The 24,770-nt window shown below is 32.3% G+C and overlaps 1 protein-coding gene across 6 annotated transcripts in view; it reads left to right on the plus strand.

Annotated features, from left to right (window-relative positions):
* Positions 1 to 24,770, plus strand: part of heph (polypyrimidine tract-binding protein 1 heph) — a 173,306-nt gene that overhangs the window by 88,146 nt on the left and 60,390 nt on the right. For 5 of the 6 annotated variants that reach the window (XM_085818551.1, XM_085818554.1, XM_085818550.1 and 2 more), the window contains 2 exons: positions 16,996 to 17,100; positions 17,843 to 17,992. In XM_085818551.1, the coding sequence (XP_085674677.1) occupies positions 16,996 to 17,100; positions 17,843 to 17,992 (255 nt within the window). Of the gene's footprint in view, positions 1 to 11,845; positions 12,232 to 16,995; positions 17,101 to 17,842; positions 17,993 to 24,770 lie in introns of those variants that run through there. The other variant, XM_035360915.2, reaches the window with a different exon arrangement.

Here is a 24,770-nt window from a genome sequence, read left to right on the forward strand (position 1 = left end):
AGTACATCTGCTTTAAGATGATGGCAAAAATTTTATAGGTTATAATTCAAAATTTTTTCGGAAAATTAAAAAAAATATTTAAAAATAGATGGTACAAAATTTCGAAATATGTTAGGAAAAATCAAATAAATTTATTAAAAAAGAGATAATAATAAATGTATATCAAATTAAATTAACATTGAAGAGCTAGAATTTTGAAAGCTAATTTTTTAAAAACTACTCGGGCGATTTCTGCAAAACTTTGCATAATTCGAGTCGTTTGGCCTAATTCGAGTCGTAGAATCGAAAAATGGAAAAAATTGGCATGTCATTTCAGAAAAGTTCGATTTTTGTGTCAAAATACCTATATTAAAACAATGATAAAGCGCCCACCAGCGGCCGAGCGGTAAAGTCGCTGAACACTGGTAGTTCGGTCCGAGGTTCGAATCCCGCGAACGGGCTGGCTGCATGGGCTTTTTCGTGGTTTTCCCATGTGTAACGTGTATACGAGCCAGTTTCCCTTAGAAAGTCCACCACGAAGGCATCCCTCCCCTTAGGCAGATAGCCCTAGTGTGCTTTGCCATAATTAAATACACCAACACCAGAACAATGATATATATATAAATCTAATACATATTCTAAGTCGCGCTTTCGAGACATGAAAAACGTAAGTTGAATTTCGTCAATCGGTTCAGGAAACGGGAAATATAATTTTTTTTTGTGGCGCAGTGTACATTGCAACCGCACATATGGTTGAACCGTTCTAGAAGTAAAGTTTCGACATATTCGTCTCTAAGTACTGCGAAGTTGTTCACTGACTATCTCCCTAAGGGGAAGGATGCCTTTGTGGAGGACGTTCTGAGGGAAACTGGCTCGTATACCCATTACACATGGTGAAATCAACGAAAATACCCATGTAATGAGCCCGCTCGCCAGATTCAAACCTCGACCAGTGTTCAGCGACTTTTTCGCTCAGCCGCTTGTGAGCCCTTTTAAAAGAAGCGACAGGGATTTTTTTTTCTTAGTATTTCTTTCTCTGCACCATGTACGACGGGTAGTAAGTACCATTAAGTAAGTGCCTTGAGCAGAAGAAAAATTTTAGTGCGCTTAATAGTTACTAATGATTGTTTGAATGGCTACATGTGCGTTCAGTGTCCATCAGAAGCTAATTCAAGAAAGAAACATCGAAGTAAATAGAAATTCTGGAGCGATTTAGCGCAGACAGAATTAAAATTATTAAAGTATAAGTTAAAAGACGAAAAGTGAAGTTTCAGGAATCGCTTTGTTTCCATTCCCCAAACTTGGAATACATTTCTTCCTCATGTATTCGAGTCCATTGCTTATCAACTCGTTTATTAGCTTAGGGAAAAACATGCGATTATTTGATTATAGCCATATAAGTTAAGGATATCTTTGTGTAGGATTTACTAACTGAAATTGTTTCGAATTTATCTTAACCGATAGTTGCAAAAAGTCATAAAAATGCTCATTCGGCCTAGCCAGTCCACCGCGAAGTCTTGTGATAGAATACTTGTGCTCAGTTATCTTTCCATTTGACCACTGCTGGCATATTCCAATCGAATTTAATTTCTAAATCTAAAGTTGGTTTCATCCCTGTGGCTCGGATCGTGGCGTATAATCGCCGTTCTTCCTAATTTTAGCTTCTGTTGTTGCAGTTTTGACTTAACTTCAGTCTTTAAGTTGCAATTTAAATGGCGGAAAATAGAACTTCCAAATACTTGGCATTGCTAAAGCTAGACTGGTTTTTTTGGAAGGAATATAGAATTTTAATCTTGAGATGGAATTATCTTCTTGCCGTGAAATTTGACTGCAAATTTGTCGGCTTTCTGTTGTAGTTTTTAGTTACCACCTTCTATCTGCATGAATGTTAATAAGAAATTCGAGCTGCGAATGCGCTGTTTTAGCTGGAATAAAGAGATCATAATTTTCATCTTTAATGCTGAGGCGAAAACCAGATATTTAAACCACTTTACAGACGGAAGTGGGAAATAACCAATTTATATCATTATTTTGTTCTTAGAAAATAGTATTGTTCCATACATAGTCAATATTATTATGAATAATGTATGGCTCGATGCCGTTCACAAGTTGAATAAAGAAGGCCGAGAAATGAGCGTTTTAGTAAATGCTAGGATGGCAGTTAAGCGTCTAGGGTAGCGATTATAAACTTTTTTCTAACCATGTATACTTTTTAAGACTCAAATTATTCAAAGAAATCTTCCATATTTTTTAGGGTATATAAGGAATTGTTTGAAAAGAGATTTCTATGTTATTTTTTTGGCTGTATGCTAATCTCCTTATTCTATATTACTTTAAAATTTTTGTCTTGAAATCTTGCTTAAAATCAAACGGCGAACCCTAGGTGTGCCCAGACCGGGCTTACCAATAATCTAGGATAACTAAGAGTCTGTATTCTTTGTTTCTCCACATCTCATCGGTGAGTTCATTGACAACAATGCTCGTTTTAGCACTCTTTTCGAAGCTCAATTCAATCAATGTGCCCTTCTCGGGCACACCCACAGAAATAAACGATAAGTACTGTCTTCACAAAAGTTTACTTGTGTACTCCTCTAGGCCTAATTAGACTGTCTACCCTTTTATATATATGTATATATATGAACAAAATCAAACTTCGATTTTAACAGGTAGCGTGCGGAAAGGGTTAACACTTTACCGATCGATCGCCTATTAATCGGCTTTGTATAGCGAACGCGTACCGACCGATAGCCTATTAATCGCTTTTTTCTCGGAGCTACCTAAAAATAGCCTATCAGTCGGTAGACGTGGCGATAAACAATTGCCATTTACTATATCTTCTGCATTTTATTATTAGTATTGAGGTACATTGCTCACTTGCGTTAAGTGCGTTGCTTCGTAAACTCTCACATTTTCACACCATTTTATAAAAACTTATCGTTCACGATGAGCGAAAAAAATGGTACTGGAGAGTTTTATTTAGACGATTTATCAGATTGTTCTGACAGTTATTCAGAATAGGGAGAATCTGCGGCTGAGCGGCCGGTCGGACGTGTGTATGCTGTTGAACCGCTAGCGGTCTCTAAAGTGTTAAGACCCCTTGATCCTTCTTCAGTATTGTTGCAATATATTTTATGTTCCTTTTACTTTAATACCGTAAAATTAATAAGTAAACTGCAATAAATAAAACCAGAAAAGTACAAATTATGCTTTTTCAGTGTTAATTTTGAGGCTGCTTTAAAGGAATTTTTATTTGTAGGACCTCAAATCCAATTATTTTTCTCACTTCGTTTGGGCAAGTAATGTATATCGACTCTTGTAGGCCTTTTAGGTGGGTTCTTATGCTCTCTTTGAGCTAACAGAAGCAAATTTTTCTGCTAAGAATTTGTAAAGTGTCTCAAAACTTTTCGTTCTAATTTATTTTAACGAATGACTATCAGAAATTTAACATTTCCAGAATATTGAGCATGGAATCGGTTTCGTCAGACGCTTTGAAAATAATTTTACATCTGTTCTGTAATTCTAAGCTTAATTTCTGTATTTACTTTTGTAAAAGTATCGGATAATTATAAGCAAGCCCTTCAGGCCATTCATTATTGTGAATTTTAAGCTCATTTGGAATTAGTGGTCTCCCACAACTTGCTCACGCAGACGCCAAATCGGAACTGTTTGCCACAAGTAGTTTTTTTTTTATGCGAAGAGCTCTACTTCTTAATTATTAGTCCATTTTTATAACAACAATTTACATTTCGCAACTTTAAAAGAAACACAAATTTAAAACAAAATTCCGCGCTCAAACTGGTTTTCATATCATTGTTTACTGACTAAATGCTGAAATTGAAGTCGCTGTATGCGATATGCTGTGAAGAGAGGGAAGGACATACGATGCATACGGTAATACGAAAAATATCTACTACCGGATATTTACTAGATTCGATACAGCTTACTTGATTCGGTACTCTATTATCGGGACCAGATTCAGAAATGTTTGCACGCATGTATGTATATGTGTGTGTCTATACACACACATGCATATATATTCGTATCTATACACACACATGCATATGTATATACATATATATTCGTATACACATATATGCATGTATACATGAACATACACGTCCGTACATTCAAGCATACTTACATACATTTCTGAATCCAGCCCCGATAAAGAAGAGTAACCCTAGATTCCTCTGATACATTTTGGATAGTAACATGCACATCGGAATTAGTCAAACTGTTTTTCTTTCGAATCAATGGCAAATTTAAGTGTTCTGAACATTTTGATTTGTACTGGTATTTATATCACTTTGTTATTTTTCTCCATTCCTTATGTGTGTGCCCTTGACTATGCCGTCACCTACCCTCTAGAGGTCCGTGTACTACAGGTTGAGATCCGCTGATCTGTGATGATGTGTAATAGAAAATCATATATGTGATGTAATTTGAGAAAAAGCATAACATCTTGAGTTCATTAACGTAAGTGGGATTGAAAAGTTTTATTAATAATTTCTGTGGTTGTTGAGAATTTCAACTTTATCTTGACGGACGGTCTTATAGAAACTACTTGAAAATAGAAAATAAGAAATGAAGTCTCGGTTTTACGGAAATTAGCGAATATTACGAGCTTTTCTGTAATCTGTAATGTATCCATTTGAAATTGAACTTTGCGTAATTGTCGTTTTTTTTTTTTTTTTTTTTTTTTTTTTTTTAAACTGGCGTCTTTCGCATGCGTTTATTTGTTATTTTTTCCATTTTAAATTGTTTCTTTCTTTTTTTTTTTTCTTTTTTTTTTTCTTTTCTTTTTAAATAGCCAATAAGTTACTCAGTCTTTTAGAAGGTTTTTGAATCCTATTTGAGTTGGAAAAAATTAATGAATTAGATCTTGAATAATTAATTTCCATATAACTGGCTGCACAAGTTTCCATTTGGCATTAATTTTCGACTCGGTAGTAAGTACTCCGTTCCGATTGATAGTAGTATTTTGAACTGAATTTTAAAATTTTATTTCTTTAATATCGGGCAATTAATTGTAATTTAATAGGCATCTCCTAACTGTTAAAGGCGTCTAACCAGAATTTGAGTATTAGAAGTAGTGTATTTATTTTATTTTTATTCTCTCGAAGTGTTAGGTGATTCGCAAAGTATGGGTTGGAACAAAATGTTAGTGTTTATGGAAGATCGATTTTTTTCTCTCTTATGCATGTGAGTCGTGAAAAAATTTGGTATGAATCATTGTAAACTAGTATAAGAAATTTTCATATTTGAGATTTTAATGATATTTATTTTAACGTATAAAAAATCTTGATCCCTCAAAATTGAGGGAAGCGAAGAAGGGAAAGAATCTAGAACAGTCTTTTGCGCCATGCACCCCTTTCATCATTGGTAGAGGACTATTTCCCACTTTCCAAAACTCGAAGCATACACATTTATTTAAATTAAAATTTTTAATGTATTTCATAAATTAAACAAGAAAAATATAGAAAATGTTGATAAATACAAAACTTGAGAAAGTAGTTTTTCATATTCATAAACTAAAACTGGCCACCGCGGTCCTTCCCCCTCCTGGTTAAGCACCCCTGATCTAGAGTAGCCTTTTAGAAAGTTGTTGATTTGCGCAAATGGGCAACCTTTTATCGTTAATGCGCATAGTAAAATCTCTGAGGGCTGCCACTCGACTAAAGCGTTAAAGTATTTATTTATTTTTCAAATTTAATCAATCATTTATTGATTAAAAAACTAGGTTGGTTTTGCAGTTCTTCGTAATTACATTTTTTAAATAGAATATCTAATTGGTATAAAAGAAAATGTAATGTATATTATATTGGATTGATTTTTTGTGATTATTTGAATTCTCTTTGTAATTAGTAAAAAGTATTTATAACGCCACGTGTTCCGTAAGTAGGAGGGACTTTTTTTAAAATATGTATCATGAGTTAGTTACATTATTTATTCATTTAATTTTTTAACCCTGCATCTTTTAAGGTGTTAAATTGTAAGCCGAAGTTTTAGATTTCTTTGCTTTTTTTAAAAATTTACCTTATAATTTATAATCTGCTCAGCTTAATTTTAAGATATATAATGCATAAATATACCACCCCCTTCGTTGTGTTGTATGTTCACCCGAGCCAGTCGACTGGTTTTTCTCTTTCGGTCGTAGAGAAGTCGTGCAGCGCGCCAACCGGACGCACGATGATTCTCACGTTCTCGTACTTTAGAGGGGGGTTGCAATATTTTGGCAAGATTTCGCTTTTCCTTTTGCTATTAACAATTTTTTAATTAAATTTTTTTCTTAAATTACTTTATAAAGATGGCATTTTTATTTCAAATAGTTTCTTAAAATTTTTTGAGGAACGCTTGCTATGTGGGGAAAATAAAGAGATTTGAAGTCGTTAAAAACTACTGTCTGCTGTGTTAGACTACGAATCTAGTTAATGAAAATCATTTCCCCTCCCCCCTCGTTTCATCATTAGGCTGTGTTATTTTTCAGAGAATTTCTAAAAATAGAAGGAAAAAGAAAAGTTTGAAGGTGGAAATGCAGAAAGAGGCCCTAAGCACTTCACAGATTTTGGTATCTTATGTACGTTTACTGCATAACGCCTGCTCCCTCCATTACTTTTCCCTCCATCTTCATTTCATTCTTTCCATAGTAAAAACGGCAGTGGGGAAAATTTTGTGGGGCTGCTTTACACGTTCTTTATTTTGCTCAGTGGACAATCAAGCCCTGGTTCTTGTGTCATATAAATATGCATAATTTTTCATTCTTTTAATCAACTTATCGGTTTATAACTGGGTAATTGTAATAAAGTAAAAGCTTATTTATTTTTATTCATTGGTCTTCCATCCTTTTTTGCTTCCTTGTACGGTGTAAAAAGGAAGTATTGTAATCGCGAAAAGTTGCAGGCGTCATATTTCAACGCAAATATCCATTTTCACCGCTATCGAATGCAATTTAACGATGTTTTTGCGTGACAATTGTACGTAAAGACAGAATAAAGACCCCCCCCCCAAAAAAAAAAATTGTAAAATTAATTTTAAAGAGAATTTTTCGTAACGCCTGTGCGTATGTACGTACGTATGTATCTCGCATAAATCAAAAACGAGTAGCCACAGAACGTTGAAATTTTGTATATAGGACTTGTATAACATGTAGATGTGCACCTCGTATTTTGGTTGCAATAGGCGGCACCAAAAAAGTTATATCCACTCTGTTACTCTTCTCAGTGATCTCAGTTTCTTTATTCTTATATGTTTGTAAATTGTGCATTTTTTGCTTTAAAAATGATCTGTGATTATGCTGTTCTTATTTTCCGGTTAAGGTTTTTTATGCCTGTAGTAAATCTGTATGCAATATTTTTAGAATTATCAACAATTTAAAAATTGTTTAACTGCCGCTAAGCCTAATAATTTTTGTCATGCCGTCCATTGCTTGTTTACATTTTAAACAACAGAATAGTAGATTTGTTGCCAATCTAGAGAAAGTAAGCTTCCCAATAACAAGATAACGCCTTTTATTATTGGGAATTAAATCATGATTAATCCATTCTCTGGAATTTATTCGGGGGAAATAAGTGTTTAAGATTTATTTCATAATTTTCAATACAGACATTTTAAGTTTTTATGTATTTTTGCCTTGTCGCGAAATGAGAACTGAATTAATTGAATGAGAAATACTGAATCGTCTGTGAAGAACAGTTTCTTTTTGTTGTTGTTCTTTGCTTAACTTGTTTTATACATCGTTTTAGATTTTCTACAGTATTTGAATAGAACATGTGGCAACGATTAGATAATTCTTAAAGGTGATATAAATTTTATGCATTCTGAGTAAAAAAAAAAAAAAAAAAAAAAACTCCCTGACAAAGCAGGTATAGACTTTGATGTGTATATAGTTTTATTCTTGTGAACCGTTTTTTACTGCGGCAAACTATGCTATTTTATCATATAATCATTTGCCAATAATTGCTTATCTAAAGAATAGTATGAAATTTTTTTCAAAAATGCCTCACAATGATGACAAGAGATGACGCCCCCGGAATACCAGCATACTAAGAAGCTTTTCATTTTCAAAAATTGATGGAGCCACATGAACACCTTCTAAGTTTACTTATATCTCAACAGATGGCGGCACTGGAGCCTCCGTTAAAAATCTCTGAATTCTAGCACAGTATGTGTATAAGTACTTTCCATTCTAGTGGATTCAACTCCCTTGATCCTCAAGATTTAGTAAAGTCAAGAATAATATTGTTATGGATTTGGTATTTAAATAGCTTATGTTAGTTGAATTGTAAATTAAATGGTTTGATTTCCCGCGCAGTGCAGCGCGTGACGAATATTAAAAGAAAGCTAAGCCGGAAAATTGAAAATACAAGAGCGCGTGCATGTAACATTTAATAAATATCTCTTTTTGATTTCGACAAAGTACTAGAAAATTCCCGCGCGTGATTTTAAAATCTTATAAAAGGAGGAAAACCTCTCAGTTCGTAGTAGTTACTTAGTTTGTTATTCAGAAAACTGCTCCTGTTGACTGTAGCAAATTCGCGGATTAGCTTTCTTTAGCTGTTTTGAATTAAGTTCTCTTGAACGTTTGATTAGTTAAAAGATAACTACTGTGAGATATTGTAATACAGGCACGAATATTTTAGGAAATTACGCATATTTGTTGTGATAATAATAAATTTTTGTTCATTTTTCATCGGATTTGTGCATTCATTTCGTAACGAACCCGTACGCACGCAACAATTTTTGGTGTCAGGAGTGGAGTTTGAATGCCAATAACAAGAGCGATGGAAGAACAATTGAGGCAGCTCATCAGTGCTTTTTCTGCATTACAAGAAAAGATGGAAGCTGGGCAAGCATCATTTAAAGAAGAAATGAAAGAAAAGGTGGATGCCCGTCAGGAAAAGATGAAAGATTCTGTTAAAGAGGAAATAAAACCATTTAATTTACAATTCAACTATCATAAGCTATTTAAATACCAAATCCGGAACAATATATTGGTAAAAGCCGCAATTGGTCGATTGCTTCTTACCTGAAGTTAAGACATAAGTTAAAAAATGATTGAAATATAGCACTGTTAAGTGAACCTAGGGCCAGATTATCGCTATGGTAAACAAATATAGTGAATTTTAAAGAGTGCATTTATTCTTTTCTGCTTTATGCGCTATCGACGAAGTAATATTAGATTTAATGGTAAACAAATAAATTGAGTTTTAAAGAGTTTATGCTATCGACGAAGTAGATTTAATTCAATCCAATAAGTTTAAATGAAATGCTGGAAAAAATGTGTATAATTTAATATTCCGTACAAGGAAGTCATATGGTGCACACATCAGATTTTTTTATATATATCTAACAGCAGAGACTACACTAATCTATAGCTTAACTATGGGTAAATGTCCAAAAATCGTTTCTCTGCCCCTCCAAAGGATAGGTATGTAATCCGATACAACGTATTAAATCTCCTATTAACCCCCCCCCAAAAAAAAACAGTAACTTTAAAAAGTTCTATGTATGTTTTAATATTTTTGAGAGGGAAATCAATTTTTTTATAATTTAATTTTGGTTTTTTAGGACAGCTTATTTATTTTGTGTATGATTGTCGATTAGTTAAAAATGTGTGTAGCTGGGAAAAATATATTTTTCCTGTGTCGCACATCTTTTAATTTTTTAAAATTTTTTTAATTAAATGAGAAATAAGGGGATTAGCAGCACATTTATTTCATTGCTTATATAATTGAATAAACTTATATAATTGAATAAAACTGATTTAATAATTGAATAAAAAATTGATCGATAATTGATAAATAATTGAATAAAAAAAGACATCTGAACCTTAGTTCTCAACATGAGATTGGAACAGAATTTTTTGTTTTTATTTTTTGCTTATTTCACTGTTTGAAACATATTGAAAAGTTTAGCATATTTTTCCTTCAACGGAAAGTTTATTTTTTTTATATGTAATATTTTTTTTTTCCTTGGAAGTTTTCTGCAGAGAAAAATTTTGCGCAGTTTTTAAATTTAACGTTTGGTGTTCCCTTCAGGCATTTTTATGGTACATTTAAAAGCCAGACGAAGGCGGGCAGCGTAGCTGGTAGTTGTTAATATAGGCTAGTTATCCTGCCGTTTAGCTCAAATCGCGGAACCGTTTTGACTATAACGTCGCCGCACATTAGAGATATTTATTATCGCTGTGAATTAGGGATAGAAATTTGTCATTTTGAGTCCTTTCGAGATTTTAATGGCATCATAGAAAGGTTGACGAATTCGATTGAAGCTATTAGATAAATTACCTCTGCTTTGCCGTAATAAAATAATGAAACGAATCGTCTTCTACAGAATCTTCTTTCCGTACCAGTAAATTCTTCACGATCTTAACGGTGAGCGGCCTTACATATTTTAAAATATAATTCAGTAAGCAATCTTATACAGAATATTTTTCACGCAGTTTTTTTCCAGTCGTCCAAATTCAAATTTTGTGCTTTTTAAAGCTGAACAAATGAGGGGGACATCTGGATGTATTACGTTTGTGTAAGTACTAACAATTATTTAGCCCATCAGCGGCCGAGCGGTAAAGACGCAGAACACTGGTAATTCGGTCCGAGGTTCGAATCCCGCGAACGGGCTGCCTGTATGGGCTTTTTCGTGGTTTTTCCTATGTGTAACGTGTATACGAGCCAGTTTCCCTTAGAAAGTCCTCCACGAAGGCATCCCTCCCTTTAGGCAGATAGCCCTCGTATGCTTTGCCATAATTGAATAATCCAATCCAATTCAACAATTATTTATTATAAGCTGTGTATAATATATTATAAGATCTTTAATTAAAATATAAATAAATTGAAAAAATAAAAGTGTGTAAGAAAGAATATTGAGTTTGCGGAAACCAGATTGATATTTTAGCTCATTTAACCAACATATTGAACCGGGTTCTCATCGCATATTATAAGATTCATGCTCTTTTTTGATATTAAGTATTGTTTTCATCCTCCTGTTTTCTTTAGAACTGGATGATAAATTTTTAATCATCAGAATTCCACAGACTAAATTAAGTTTTTCCTTTGTTTGCCTCTAAAAAATTCTCGGTTTATTCCGCTGTTGGGAAGCACTCGAACTTTTATTATTTTCGCGAAACTTGAAAAAAGTTTTTTTTTTTTTTTTTTTTTTTTTTTTTCCTGAGTTTCTGAGTCTATGGTCCTTAGAAGCTTGCACTAAGATTTCTTAAAAAGGGAAAAAAATCCGGTGAACTACCCTATAGCTGAAAATTTTAGAATCTGGAAATTACACGTGACAACTGTCTATTACTTTATACGATAGTTTTACTATTTAGTAAATGAAAGTATATTCTATTTTGCAATGTAAAATGCGCATAGAAGTTACATATATTGTTATTTCAGTTACCGAGATAATGAAATTAAGTTTCGCTTTCATTCGAATTACCATCTTGATCGCGAAGCTGTTTGTACGCATCGTCGTGATATCAAACAGCTTTTCCTAGAAATCTGTTTTATCCAGTAGTAGTATGGATTTTGAAAATTTTTGCCTTATGCGCTTTATGAAAATTTTTGCCGATTAATGCGGCTTCTTCAATTGAGTAAATAATCTAAAATGCCATTTTACTTTGGAAGCTGTCGCACATTCTGATCCACGTGATCAATATTTATGATGAAATATCACCCCCATAAATTTACTTATTTTTATGCAGATTTTTTAAAGCATATATCAGAATATCCAGACAGATGCTGTCAAATTGCTATGCGCGAGGGAAAATGGCTTTACACCCAGGATGAAGTTTCTTCTTGATAGTCTATCAGACTGTGTGTTGGCGATGAAACTTAGTTGTGCGGCAACCCTTTCCGCTCTTGCCCTCCTGCTGCCTTTCACTTTCCTCTCTGACAAACTTTCCAGCGGATCTATTTTCGCACTGTTCCTTCAAATTTAAACAACTCCCAATTTGCTTATATTAATGCTGCCATCATAATTAATTCTTGCTGATCCTTCCTATTCGCCAAGTGATTTTCTTCAGTGGTCACAACCCGGATTTCTTTTTTGCATCGCTGTGAATATTTGTGAATCCATAAATTTTTGTGGATTTCTGTCTTTCCATCTGTTGAGTGCCTCTTCATCCTGTGACGTTTCCAACCGATACTCAAAATTTACCCAGAATTTTGAGTTCGTTTCAAACACTGTATTCTGCGATTGCTGTAAACTTTAGCTGACAACTTAGAAATCACCCCTGGCTCGATTTTTGCAGCACAAATGGTGAGTCATTTTAATTCTAAGCCCATCCGTCATTATTAAATTCCCTATGTGACAGTTTCTTATCGGCATATCTCCGTGATGTCATTAATGGAATGCTATGTTTTATTATATCATATTCGGCCTTTTGGCTAAGATCTAAGTGTAGTATCCAATGTATTTTTAGTTGAAAAAAAGGTGATATATTTTTATATGACAAATAAACAGTAAAAATAAATGTGGGGATCTGTGTTTTTTAATGTATATGGGTGAATATAAACTAAGATTAAATAACGAGTTCATGATAATACAAGAAAAGCATCAGAACAGGATGTACTATCGAAAAGGGTTGTTTTATTTTTTAAAGTACTTAATGTGTACACGTACGTCCATGCAATATTTATTGCAATTTCTTTCATGTTCTTTTTTCATTTGATAGTATAACTTCCTAGCAATTTTAAACTACGCTTGTTAAGCGAGAATTTTTAGGGATGTAGATTAAGAGAAAAAAAAAAAACTTATTCACATAAATATTCACGGTATTTTTAAAATTTAGTATTTTATTAATATCCGAACCTTATAAAACTTGACAAGAATTTACAATTAACCTAAAAAGTTCTGGGGATGAATAATCTATATACCTAATGTTATATCTGCTGTTAATTGTCTCCCCGAATTTCCTTTTCCTCTATCTATATCTATTTTAATTGAGAATGTAAATTATGAAGTGACAGCTTGCTTATGTTACGTGTATGTGTTGCAGTTTAAATAAATTTGATGACAGATTCGTTTCAGCTTATCAGTTCTGATCCTAAGAAATGTATACGCATCACTGTAAAATTAATCGACGGAATAATAATTATCACTTCTCGCTTGACTGGGTCATTGCTGCATCCTTTGTTTACCGGTCTATTCCACCTCTTTTTTTTCCCATCCCTGTTGCCGAATCTGTGGATCCATATCTCGACGGACAGGTTTTTCATTTCCCTCAGGGTATCAGCGTTCCACCTCTTTTTGCCCTGTTGCATGAATTCAAGTCTCTTCACTGCGCGTTAGAAAAGGAATGTTGAAATTGTGGTTCATAATTTCGGTCTCTTACGGTAGCTATGAAACGATGTTAGAATGTTACAGGTAGATTTAATGTCTGATAAATGAATGGCTGGGTGAAACTTCGAATAAAATATTCTACATGAATTGCTGTCATCGTAAAAGAATAGATATTTTGTGGTTTATTTATTTACTTTTTATAAATTTCTTCCCATTTTTTTTTTCTTTTTTAACATATACAATATCTATTTCTGTATCTGCTATGGGTGTTAAATTATATTCTGAAAAAGTATAATATGGCGCATAAATTTTCCATACTTGATATCTTTTTTTTTATTATTATTTTTTTAAAATATTATTTTATTTTAAAGCCAGCTGCTGCTAGCGTGAAGTACGGAGTTTGTATCTTGTTTGTTTTCGAAGATTGCTAGTGTAAGAAGACAAATTGTTTTAAATATTGCTGTTTTTTCTCGTAATCGAACAGCTATAATGTAATTTTTTTTTAAATCAACGAATAAAAATTCGCGTGTGTCTTACTGTAATTGATTTCAGTATTCAGTGCAATAGTTTTTCATACCATTTTGATGTTTAAAATCTATGAGCATTAAAAAGTTTGAACGTACACTTAAGTTGGAGCAAGGAATCGAGGGGGGGAAAAGAAAGGAAGGGGAGATTAAGTGTATGTTTTTAGAGCGTTATCATTTTCATCGTTCGCGTTGACACATTGTGACATATCATCCGCTATGACTCTTTTTGAGAACCTGCGCTACTGATAACATAGAAATTGCATGTTATTAATTGCTAGCGAAATTTTAATATTTTTCTTAAAAAAATTTTTTTTTCTTGTTTCATTTTTCTGGGAATATTCTAAACATGGCAGAGCCCTTTAAAATGTATCGCTTTTAGAAGCTCTCTAGATAATTATTACAAAGGGCTGTTTAATGACATAATGCTTTCAGAAGTTCATATATATGGGTGGATAAATTATAAGCTTTATATAGAGAGAGAGAGCTTATAATTTATCCACCCATTTGGATGGTACTTTGCTAAGACTAATCACCGCATATAAGGCTACTGTTTGAAATACTAAATAAGATATATAGACGTTCATGGTCTCTTTCTCTCTCTCTCTCTCTTTTTTTTTTTTGCAGTTCCAGTATCGGTCTGTCTTCTGGGCAACATTCTAGTTTAAATACTCTGAAATCACCTTTTGGCTATCCTCTGTCGAATACTAATCGGCAGATACTTGGCCATTGAAGCTGATGTTACACTTTGGGATTAAGGGCGTCAAAAATTTGCTCGAAACTGTGTATTTATGCTTTACAAAATAAAATATACTCTAAAAGGTTAATAACAGTAAGTGTAAGTTTTATTGAACAATACATGAAAACATGAAAAAATTGAAGTATATATTTTCTTGTTTGAATTATTGTATTTATTTAAGTTTTTGAATAGAACGTAAATTTTCAGTACTCTTTTCGTAATGAGTTTTAGTATTATGCCGTGGATAATATTCAGGAAAAATTCACGGTCATTGATTAGTGATAGTCTGGATACTCTTAAGCTATTTAATAACATTTTAATGTTTTTTATTTTTGAAAATATTTTAATAGCTATGTTGTTTTAAAGGAACTTAATAGCATTCGTCGGGGATGTTTTGGCTTGCCAGGATTTTTAAGTGCCTCCATCCCGTACAGGCATTGCACGCTTACCAGACGTCAAAAGGTGATTCAATCACTAGTTCGGCGATATGGCAGCCGGCAGCACTAACCACTATATTTATCAGGCGGCTGATATTAATCTAATTATGATATTGATCTAATTATGAGATATCTCAAGAAAAGTCTTAGAAATTATTGTCCTTTTGTCTGACGGCACTTTTTAGAGCATTGGCTTAAAGCTGTTTTTAAATGCTACTTTTCACCTGCACAAACTTGCGTTTAGTTGAAAATTTTCCAAATTTCCCGTTGAAGTAAAGACGTAATTTTCGAAAAATTCAATTCATTTGGTAGAGATTTAAAGAAGTGTTTTTTTTTTTTTTTTTTTTTTTAAATGGGAATGCATAGTTACTTTAAAAGGATTATATTTCACATAAAGGAAAATAATTTGTAAAAATGTTAAACTTAAAGCCAGGAGACATACAAGTAAATGTGTATAAATGTTTTTTAAAAAGTATGTAATATTAGTTGTGTTGACGAGAATTTACACTGCTTCATTATTGCAATGAATTTTAAATGTTTTTCTGGGTGCCAGTAATATTTATGTGGTCCTTACTTCGGGAACACCTATGTATAACATTTAGGGAACTGTGGGGGAGGGAATCTGATGCGCTAGTTAATGGTTACATTTGGTCAGAAAAAGATTACTGAACTTGTTAATTTTTAGTAATTGCTTCACTAAGTGTATTTTGCGTAAAATTAATTAGTCTGTATGCTTGTTTAATTTTGAGTGTAATGTTTCTTTCTATAAATATGATGAGAACGAAACTAGTATTTAAAGTATTAGACGCATCTATAAATAGTTCCTCTGTGGAATTTATTCTGAGATGATGGTAAAATAATGCAAACTTAATCATTGAGTAAGTGTGCTGAAGAATGATGAGTGCTTTGAAATGAAATATACCATATAAATAATTTCACCTTAGAACGAACACCTTTGAGAAGTGGCAGTAATTTGCTTATTTTCAAATCCGTTTATGGTTTGGAGTTTCAAGGGTATGTACTTCTTTGCCGTGAGTCTTTGCGAGGTTTGAACAGTAGGTGTTTTCAAGAAATTTCTCCTGGAAATTTTCTATCAACGTGATGTAATATCTCATCATCTATCTTGAGTGTTATGTGCCCTTTGGTAGTTAGTGAATAAGAAGAAAGCTGCAATTTAGTGACTCATAGGGTCTTTGTGGTAAGAATCTAATAAATAAATAAATAAAAAATAAAAAAAAAAAAAAGTTATCCGCCGGTAATGTTACTTCCCTTTCTTGTTTTGTATGTGAGGAAAAGCTAATGTAACGGCCAAGTCTTCTCCCCCCCCCCTGCTCTGCGTATGTCTCGGAACTCTAGTTTCCGGTTTATCTTTCTGGAAATGTGTGGTTAAGTGGAGCTTGTCTTGAACATTCTTCAGTTTCGTTTTTGTGTATATTTATGAGCAGAAAATTATTTGTTTTATTTTCGTTGTTTTTTTGTTTCGGGGATTTCTACTGGAAACCTTAGTGTTTACGGGATGTTCTTAACTATCATATATGATATTCCTTCTTTGGTAACTATTTCTGTAGAAAACGTGTATAAAAATTCTTTACTGGTTTTAGCTTCACACATTATTATATCATTCTGCATTGAGAATTTGTTTAATTAAAAAAAAAATAGTGATCCCCCCCCAAATATTTTACTGGGAATTTATTGGTTATTTTTCAAAACAATTTTTAATAATATATTTGAAAATTATTTGAATTTCAAATCAGAATTTATTGATAAATTATGAAACAGCACTACATTAAGTAATTTTAACTTTAGATGCTTTAAGTTTATTTATATATATAAAATAGGAGGCTAAAAATTAAAAGCAAATTTTTATACCGGTCCTGCACTATAGCTGCAGGATTGAAGTAAAATAGATAGCAATTATTAATATTGTTGAGGAATTGCCTTGCTTGTTAATTTGGTCTGAAATCATAAGTTTCTTTTAAATAGATTTTTATGAATTGTATTTAAGAGATTTATTTATTTATTTATTTATTTTAATTTATAGCGTGGAACAGATGAACTTCTTTCTCAGGGTGGTGGTGCTGTGAGTAATGGCTCTGTAATGAGCCCAGAATCCAATGATACTGAGAACAATAATGATGCCAAAAAAGTAAGTCTTTACATATATTAGTTTAGAAAAATTAAATTAAAAGAATATGAACTGTTTAAATTAAAAGTTGTATGTAAAACCTCATTTGAAACAATATATTTTTTAAATTCATACTTAATTTTTATATGCACTTTAACACAGCCATTCATGCAATGTTTGTAATATATCAGTTGAATTTCATATTTTACTCATAATTTTTTATTAATGGGAAGCTTTTAGATGCATATGTTTCCTTAAAATTAATATTAAAGTAATTGTGTAAAATTTAGAAGACATTGTCTGTAGTTACCAAGGCTAAGTCTGGTGTAATTTTACTTTTTATTTTTGAAATTATAATTTGCTTTATAGTGTTAGTTATGAGAAATGGATGCTTAAGCATATTTCTTGATCCAAAGAATGAAATACTTCAGCAAAATTCTTAAATTGTCTCTTTTCTGTAGTACCTGTTTGATTGTAACTTTTTTGATTACTGAGAGTAAAGCTCTGTAAGCATAAAATTTGTTTTATATTGGCATAAAACAGGAATACAGATCTGAGCCTTTGGTTAAGTAGCTTAATAGGCGAGTTTTTAAGAATTGAATTAGCTTTGATGCCCATTTTTAAAGTTTCAGAGGTATGTATATTGTTGGCTGTTAAATGACCCTCTTCTTGCATGTTTGTAGTTGCTGAAATTAGCACTCTTGTTTTTAAATCTTATATGTGTTTAGAAGTTAATATGTAATTTTAATATCTTCTGTTACAGGTAAAATTAGAAAAAACACAGAGTGGAAAACCATCTCGTGTGGTTCATATTAGGAATGTATCTAGTGATGCAACTGAAACTGACATTATTCACTTAGGTATCGCTTTTGGGCGTGTTACAAATGTGCTTCTGCTTAAAGGCAAAAATCAGGTATTTATTTTTATTTTTGGATTTCCAGTAAGATGTGTAGATAAAATTGTTGTATTTTAAAATTATTATTAGAAGGATAAAATGAAAACTAAATGGAGAAATGAAGTAATATATATCTTTTCCAGAGTATCTCCCAATTTAGGCGGGAGGTTCCCGATTTTCGACAGCTCTTCCGCCAACCCGATTTACAATGTATTTCTCCCGACTTTTTCTTATTCGTATAATTTCTCACGATTTTTATGGAACTTGGCTTAATACTTCGTTATATGAGCAAAAAAACAAAAGCCATTTTGGATGTCTGAAAGCAATTGAATTTTCTTTAGATTGTATCTAAAACAAAGAATATTTTGTGAAGAACGAATATTTGTTTTTTCCTTTGGACCTTAACAAAGCCTTTTGCTTTTTTTTTTTTTTTTTTCTTTTTCTTTTTTTTACAATAAATTTTGCCATCATTCGATGTTCTTAACACAGATCTACAAAGCAGAATTCCATAAATTCATGCTTTGAAATCAATGATTTATGATCTGTTTAAAGACATTTTATCAAAGTTTGTAAAACCAGTCTGTGTTTTGTCTTGTAAATTCTATATATGATGTGATTTATGGTGAAATAGATAATCAGAAGAAAGATGAAGATTTGGTATTAGGAGCTGCAACTACAAAAGTAGTGGTAGAAATTTCAGAAGACAAAAATTAGTTTTATCTTCATGTTAGAAGTTACTTCTGTCGAGTATGTGATTACATACTACATAAATTTCCAGTCAATGATGAAGTGATTTTGCATGCTAAAGTTGCTCATATTTCTGCTCTAGCAAATGCATCTTTTTGTAATATAAGGTACTTTTTGAACATTATGTCCTGTGTTATTTCATTTAGTCATGAAAGAGGATGATGTTGCCACTGAAAATATTGCAGTCGTAATTTTGCAGTTTACAATTAGAAAACTTGGATGATGTGATAAAGATCAGCTAGAATTGACACCTAGTGGAGTTTAATTGGAAAGCTGAAAGGTGCTGATGGAATTTTAAAATATAGTGAACTGTCTAGAATTATGTTGGCCATCTTGACAGTTCCCCATAGTAATGCAGAGTTGCCAACTCTCCCGCCAACCCGATTTACAATATATTTCTCCCGACTTTTTCTTATCCTTAAAATTTCTCACGATTTTTATGGAACTTGGCTTAATACTTTGTTATATGAACAAACAAACAAAAAAGATTTTTTGACGTCTGAAAGCAATTGAATTTTATATCTAAAACAAAACCTTGCAAATCAGATAACTTCTGCTTTGTGAGTGAGAGCATATACGTATTCAGAAACGTCATTCTCCAGTTCTCCAATAAGCATCGAGCTCCTCTGCGTGTCATCTGGCCTATATTAGCCAGTGAGGACAAAGCAAGCTGTTATTTAGATGTTCTTTAGTTATTTCGTTCATTTTGTCCTGAGTTGTGTAAGTGCACGTGCCATTAAGAAAAAGTTTTAGAAATTATCGTGTTTTGTTATGTGTGCGAGAAAGGTGAAATATTCGTGTCCTTTTCAAAAATCGTACTCAGTTGACTTTCCTTCCATTATTTCCTCAAGGAAATTAAATAAATTTGTGATGTATAACGCCTGTCGTTGCGATTTTTCGATTTCACAGGTTGGAAGGGCGATGTTTTCAAACATGTGGCGTACACAAAAACACAAGGACAACATGAGTTGTTTTGGGGGGGATTAAATTTATTTTCGGAAAAAAAGGACCAAAAAGTTAATGCAGAATGTCTGTTCTCTGCCTTTTTACTGAAGTACAACTTGCCACTTAATGCGTCGGATCACGCTGCACATTTACTTAGAAAAACGTTTCTCGATAGTGAAATCGCTAAGAAATACTCAAGTGCAAGAACCAAAACAGGTGCAATTGTTAAAGAAATGGGTTTGAAAAATAAATCTTCAGTTATTGATTGCATTAAAACAGCTCCGTTCTGCCTCTCTACGGATGGAAGCAATAATACCAATTCAAAACTGTATCCAATTGCTGTTTCTTTTTTTAATCCAGTCTTCAGAAATTGAGTGCAGTTTACTTTCTGTCTTCACTTTAGAAGAACATTTGACAGGCTTTAATATAGCACAGCTAATTATTAAAACTAAAAGAAAATGCAGTCCCTCTGTATAATTGCTTAGCACTTGGTGCCGATTGGTAGGCTTGAAGGCTGGTGTTGCAGGCATCCTAAGAAAGGAAAATTCAGATTTGCAGATTATGAGATGCACCTGTCACCTCATAAATTTAGCAGCTGAAAAAGGGGCAGCGTCTTTACCAATAAATGTGGATGAACACATTGTTGATATTTATTATTATCTTGAAAGGAGTTCTAAAAGGAAGGAAAAATTGAAGGCGACAAACACCTATAAGTGAACTAAATAAATGTTGTAATAATAACAGTTCCAACAGCTGCATAACAGCAGTTTACAATTAGAAAGCTTGGGATGAAGTTATAAAATCAACTAGGATTGACACCCAGTGGAGTTTAATTGTAAAACTGAAAGGTGCTGATGGAATTTTAAAATATAGTGAACTGTCTAGAATTATGTTGGCCATCTTGACAGTTCCCCATAGTAATGCAGAGTGTGAGAGGATTTTCAGTGTTGTTGCAAAACCGAGGACTAAATTTAGATCTAATATTAGTGATGACACATTAGAAACACTTTTATTAGCGAAAGCAGGCCTATGTGGCAATTGCTATGAACAAAATTAGGAAGTTTCTTTCTTAAAGAAAGCAATCTGCCGCTGTTTATAACATTTGTACGAAAACTGTTTAAAGTGTCTTTTCTTTCTTTCTTTTTTCTTTTTTCTTTTTTTAACGCTGCAAGTAATAAAAATATTTTTGTGTTGCTTGCATTTAAGAATTAGTTACTATTTAAAGTTAATTCATTATTAAAAACTATATTTTTATCATTCAAAAAGAGAGAGATTAAAGAGAGTAATGGCAATTATGGTAATGCAGATTGTGAGAGGATTTTCAGTGTTGTTGTGAAAACGAGGACTAAATTTAGATCTAATATTAGTGATGACACATTAAAAAAACTTTTATTAGTGAAAGCAGGCCTACGTGGCAATTGCTATGAACAAAATTATGAAGTTTCTTTCTTAACGAAAGCAAAATCTCCCCTGTTCATAACATTTGTAGGAAAACTGATTAAAGTGTCTTTTTTTTTTTTTTTTTTTTCTTAAACTATGCAAGTAATAAAAATTTTTTTATGTGTAAGGTATTTTTGTGATGCTTTCATTTACGAATTAGTAACTATTTAAAGTTAATTAATTATTAAAAACTATATTTTTATCATGTAAAAAGTCTTTCACATTGTGAAAAATCTCCTAATTTTTGTGTGTCATAGGTAGGTAAGTATGCTTTTCTAAAGCAATTTCAAAAGGCAACATCAAATTATGCAGATATCAAAACTGCGTCGTTTTTGTGTGTAATTTTAGGAATTGCCATCATAAGTACTAGTTAATTGCGTAAAGTATGTGCAAGTTGATCAAGTTAAATTATCATTATTATAAAGATAAAAATTAAATAGGAAAAACGCAAAATGCTTCTTATAAGAAAACTGAGGGACATAAAATTTCAAATGATAAAAATGAATACCGCTTGGAAAGTATTTGAACAAGTGTAAGGAAATTGCATTAAATTTACTAAATAGTCATGAATTTATATCACTATGGGAAGATCTTCAAATCTCAGCCAAATACTGTTAAAAAATTATTTTAGAGGGAAGATTCATAGTTAGATTTTAGTAATAAGTTCTGCCCTTGAATCTTTCTAAATTTAAATCTTTGTACTGTGTGTTTGATTTGGAAGGGGGATATGTGTTATTGGAGAAAGTTTTCTTTCAGAATGATCTGAGGCTGTAAAAGGAAATCTTGATTTTACTTTTTAGGGACTAATGTGAATTCACTAGTCTATTTCCTCGCCTGCAGTAATATTTATACATGAATAAATACTGAATTGAAAGAAACTGTTCATCAGTGTATTTAAATTCATTGAAGTGGGTTATTGTAGTATAGTGCAATGATCATTAATTATATGAGAAGCAGCTGAAGAGCAAAAATTTATACCTTATTAATTCTTTCAAAGTAAATTGATTTAATTAAGGGGAGTGTGAAGGAAGTTATAGTTGTTTCATGTAGATTTCTAGTTTTTGTTTCACTGAAAGATGAAGTTACAAAAGCCACTCGCCCGAAAAGCTTGCTTTTTAGAATTTTTTTAACACACTGATTACTTTGTTATTTCATTTCTTGCTGGAGGAGTTTACTGTGCATCTGTAAGTTTAAAAGACATATGTAAGTATGTCATTGTACTAAATTTAATATTATTGCTAAGCTTAATATATAAAAAATTCCATATTAAATTGCAAGTTTACATCTCTCATTCCACGAATTTTAGTTCAAGAATATAAATTTTTTATTTTTCCTCTTTTGTTTAGTTTTCCCTTTTGTGCTTTTAGATCCATCTCTCGATGGTTTTCTGATTTTATATAAATGTATGCTTTGCGTCGAAATTTTAAAATAAGTAATGTTTGGGTTCTATTCATGTTACATAAGGTATCAACTTTCTGTTTGTCATGTTACTGCTTAATTTGTATAACAGCTGCTTTAATAATTTTATTTCAAAATTTTATCATTCATTCTGCATCAGTCAGTCAGCACACCTATCTTGATGATAATATGAATAAAGTTTTAGCTTTTCTATTTCTCTGTGCAGTGTATGGCTTTGCAAATTCATGTTTTAATTTCCATTTTTTTTTTTTTTTTTTAAATCCTGTTATATTTTTAGTTAATGATTCATTCACTGCTAATTCTTTTTAATTGCTCCCTGTTTGTTTGCCTTTCATCTTGAGTGATTAACCTTCATTTAAGATTCTATTGTTTCCCTTCTTCTTCGCAGCTGCAGTCACATACATGAAATTTATTATAATCCTCATTAATATTATTAAAGAAAGCTTCCAGCTGTTGATGAGTGTTACTAAATCTGTTTTCCGTAATTCTAAAATGTCTTCAACTGGTTTGAGTTACACTCATTTATAAAAATTTCACGTCATTTTTCCAAGCATCCAATATTTAAAACGGATGTTAATCCAAGATTTAACATTACTTTTTAATTTTTTTATATTTTCTAACTCAATCACTGAAGAGTCTTCTTTCATTTCTGTAAATGCTTGATATCTTAGATGATATAGTCTCTGCTGTCATAGTACATTACTGAAATTACTGTAATTAGCCACATATAGAGAATCCCTTTTTGTCTAAAATTAGGGCTCAGAAATAGAGGGGTTTTATATACAAAGGTGGTGTTATTGATATTAACAAATTATTCAATTTCTTAAAACTCAAATATTCATAATTTACATTGTTGCAGTTGTCAGACTGACATCGAATGAGTAACGACACCTTGTTGGAGATGTGGATGTAATTAGTTGTGAAACGATCATTACGGATGATTATTGCCTGCGAACCATTACTTAACGGTGCTTGCTTATATACTCCCTTAGGTTTTGTCTTGCCATTTTATTTGACCCATGCATTAACCTTCCCACTAATTTTTGCTTTCAATTAATATTTTCAAGAATAAAAATTGTGTTTCATATTGTAAAATCAAAACGGATGTAAAACGGTAAAATAACAGATGTCGTAAAAAATACGGCGAGCACATGCTCATGTAAAATTGCCAAGCACGTGTGCTGGAAGGTTAAGAAAAAGATATTTAAGTTATATTCTTATGTCATCAATTTGCAAAAGAAACTTTGAACTATGCCACAAAGCAGATATAAATGAAGTTTCATTTATCTATGTTTTTTCAAGCAAAATTGTGGGTCAAAAAAAGGCAAAATATTAACCATGAAGATAAATGGGTGCATGTAGATTCATTATACTGTTGTCCTGCCATGCTGTAGGCTACGAATGTTCAAAATGTAGCCCATGGGTTGAATGCAGCCCTTTTAATTGTTTAAGCAGGCCTATTATGAAGTTCTGTGCGGTGGCATTTTCATCTTTTTCTTACCCAATTCTAGGAAAATTAACAAGGTTAACATGCAGCTATTATTATAGTATGTATGTGAATGACTCTGGTCAACCTAAGCAAAGAACCCTAGATATGGTAGAAAGCAGGTGCTTCCACCAAGGACATTCTATCATTTTTAGTGCCTTTAGAAAGCAAGAAATGAATTATGAATATTGTTGTGAGAAGCAGATTGACTAGAAAAGAGAGCTTAGGGAAAAAATATTTCACCCTTCAGTTTTTATTTAAAAATTAAACTGAATTAAATGAAAAACAGTTAAAATTACTTTCCATCATTGGAATCATGAGAAGAAAATTTGAGAAATGGTGATTTTGTTAAGGCAAAGAACAGGAGTGCTGCAAAACATTGGCATAAAAGTATGACTCCACCTTGTGATGGCCCTGCTGGTATTAAGCACTAAAAAGCAGATTTTTTTGTCCCATTTGAGTTGGTTAAAAGTGTATGCTGAAAATATCCGGTTGCCATCCATGCTCGTTTTCAAGAAGAAGGCACTTACAGGAGAAGCGTCTGTGCATGTTCATGCAAAAGGCTAGAACAGATCAAGATGGCAGGAGGTTTTGATTCAAGAAGAGCAAGTGAACCTGAGGATTTTATTAATAAGCTGCCTATGTTGGTACTAGATTAGTTCAGGGCCAACTTAACAGGTAAAGCAAAGACATGTGCTTTGGTAGTTCATTTGATTTTATGATACTTTTCCATGTTTTTAGACTCTTTTATTTCATTTA

This window comes from Stegodyphus dumicola, chromosome 6, assembly GCF_044657685.1.
Source record: "Stegodyphus dumicola isolate Sdum_Otavi_A_Nest chromosome 6, ASM4465768v1".
Lineage (NCBI taxonomy): Eukaryota > Metazoa > Arthropoda > Arachnida > Araneae > Eresidae > Stegodyphus > Stegodyphus dumicola.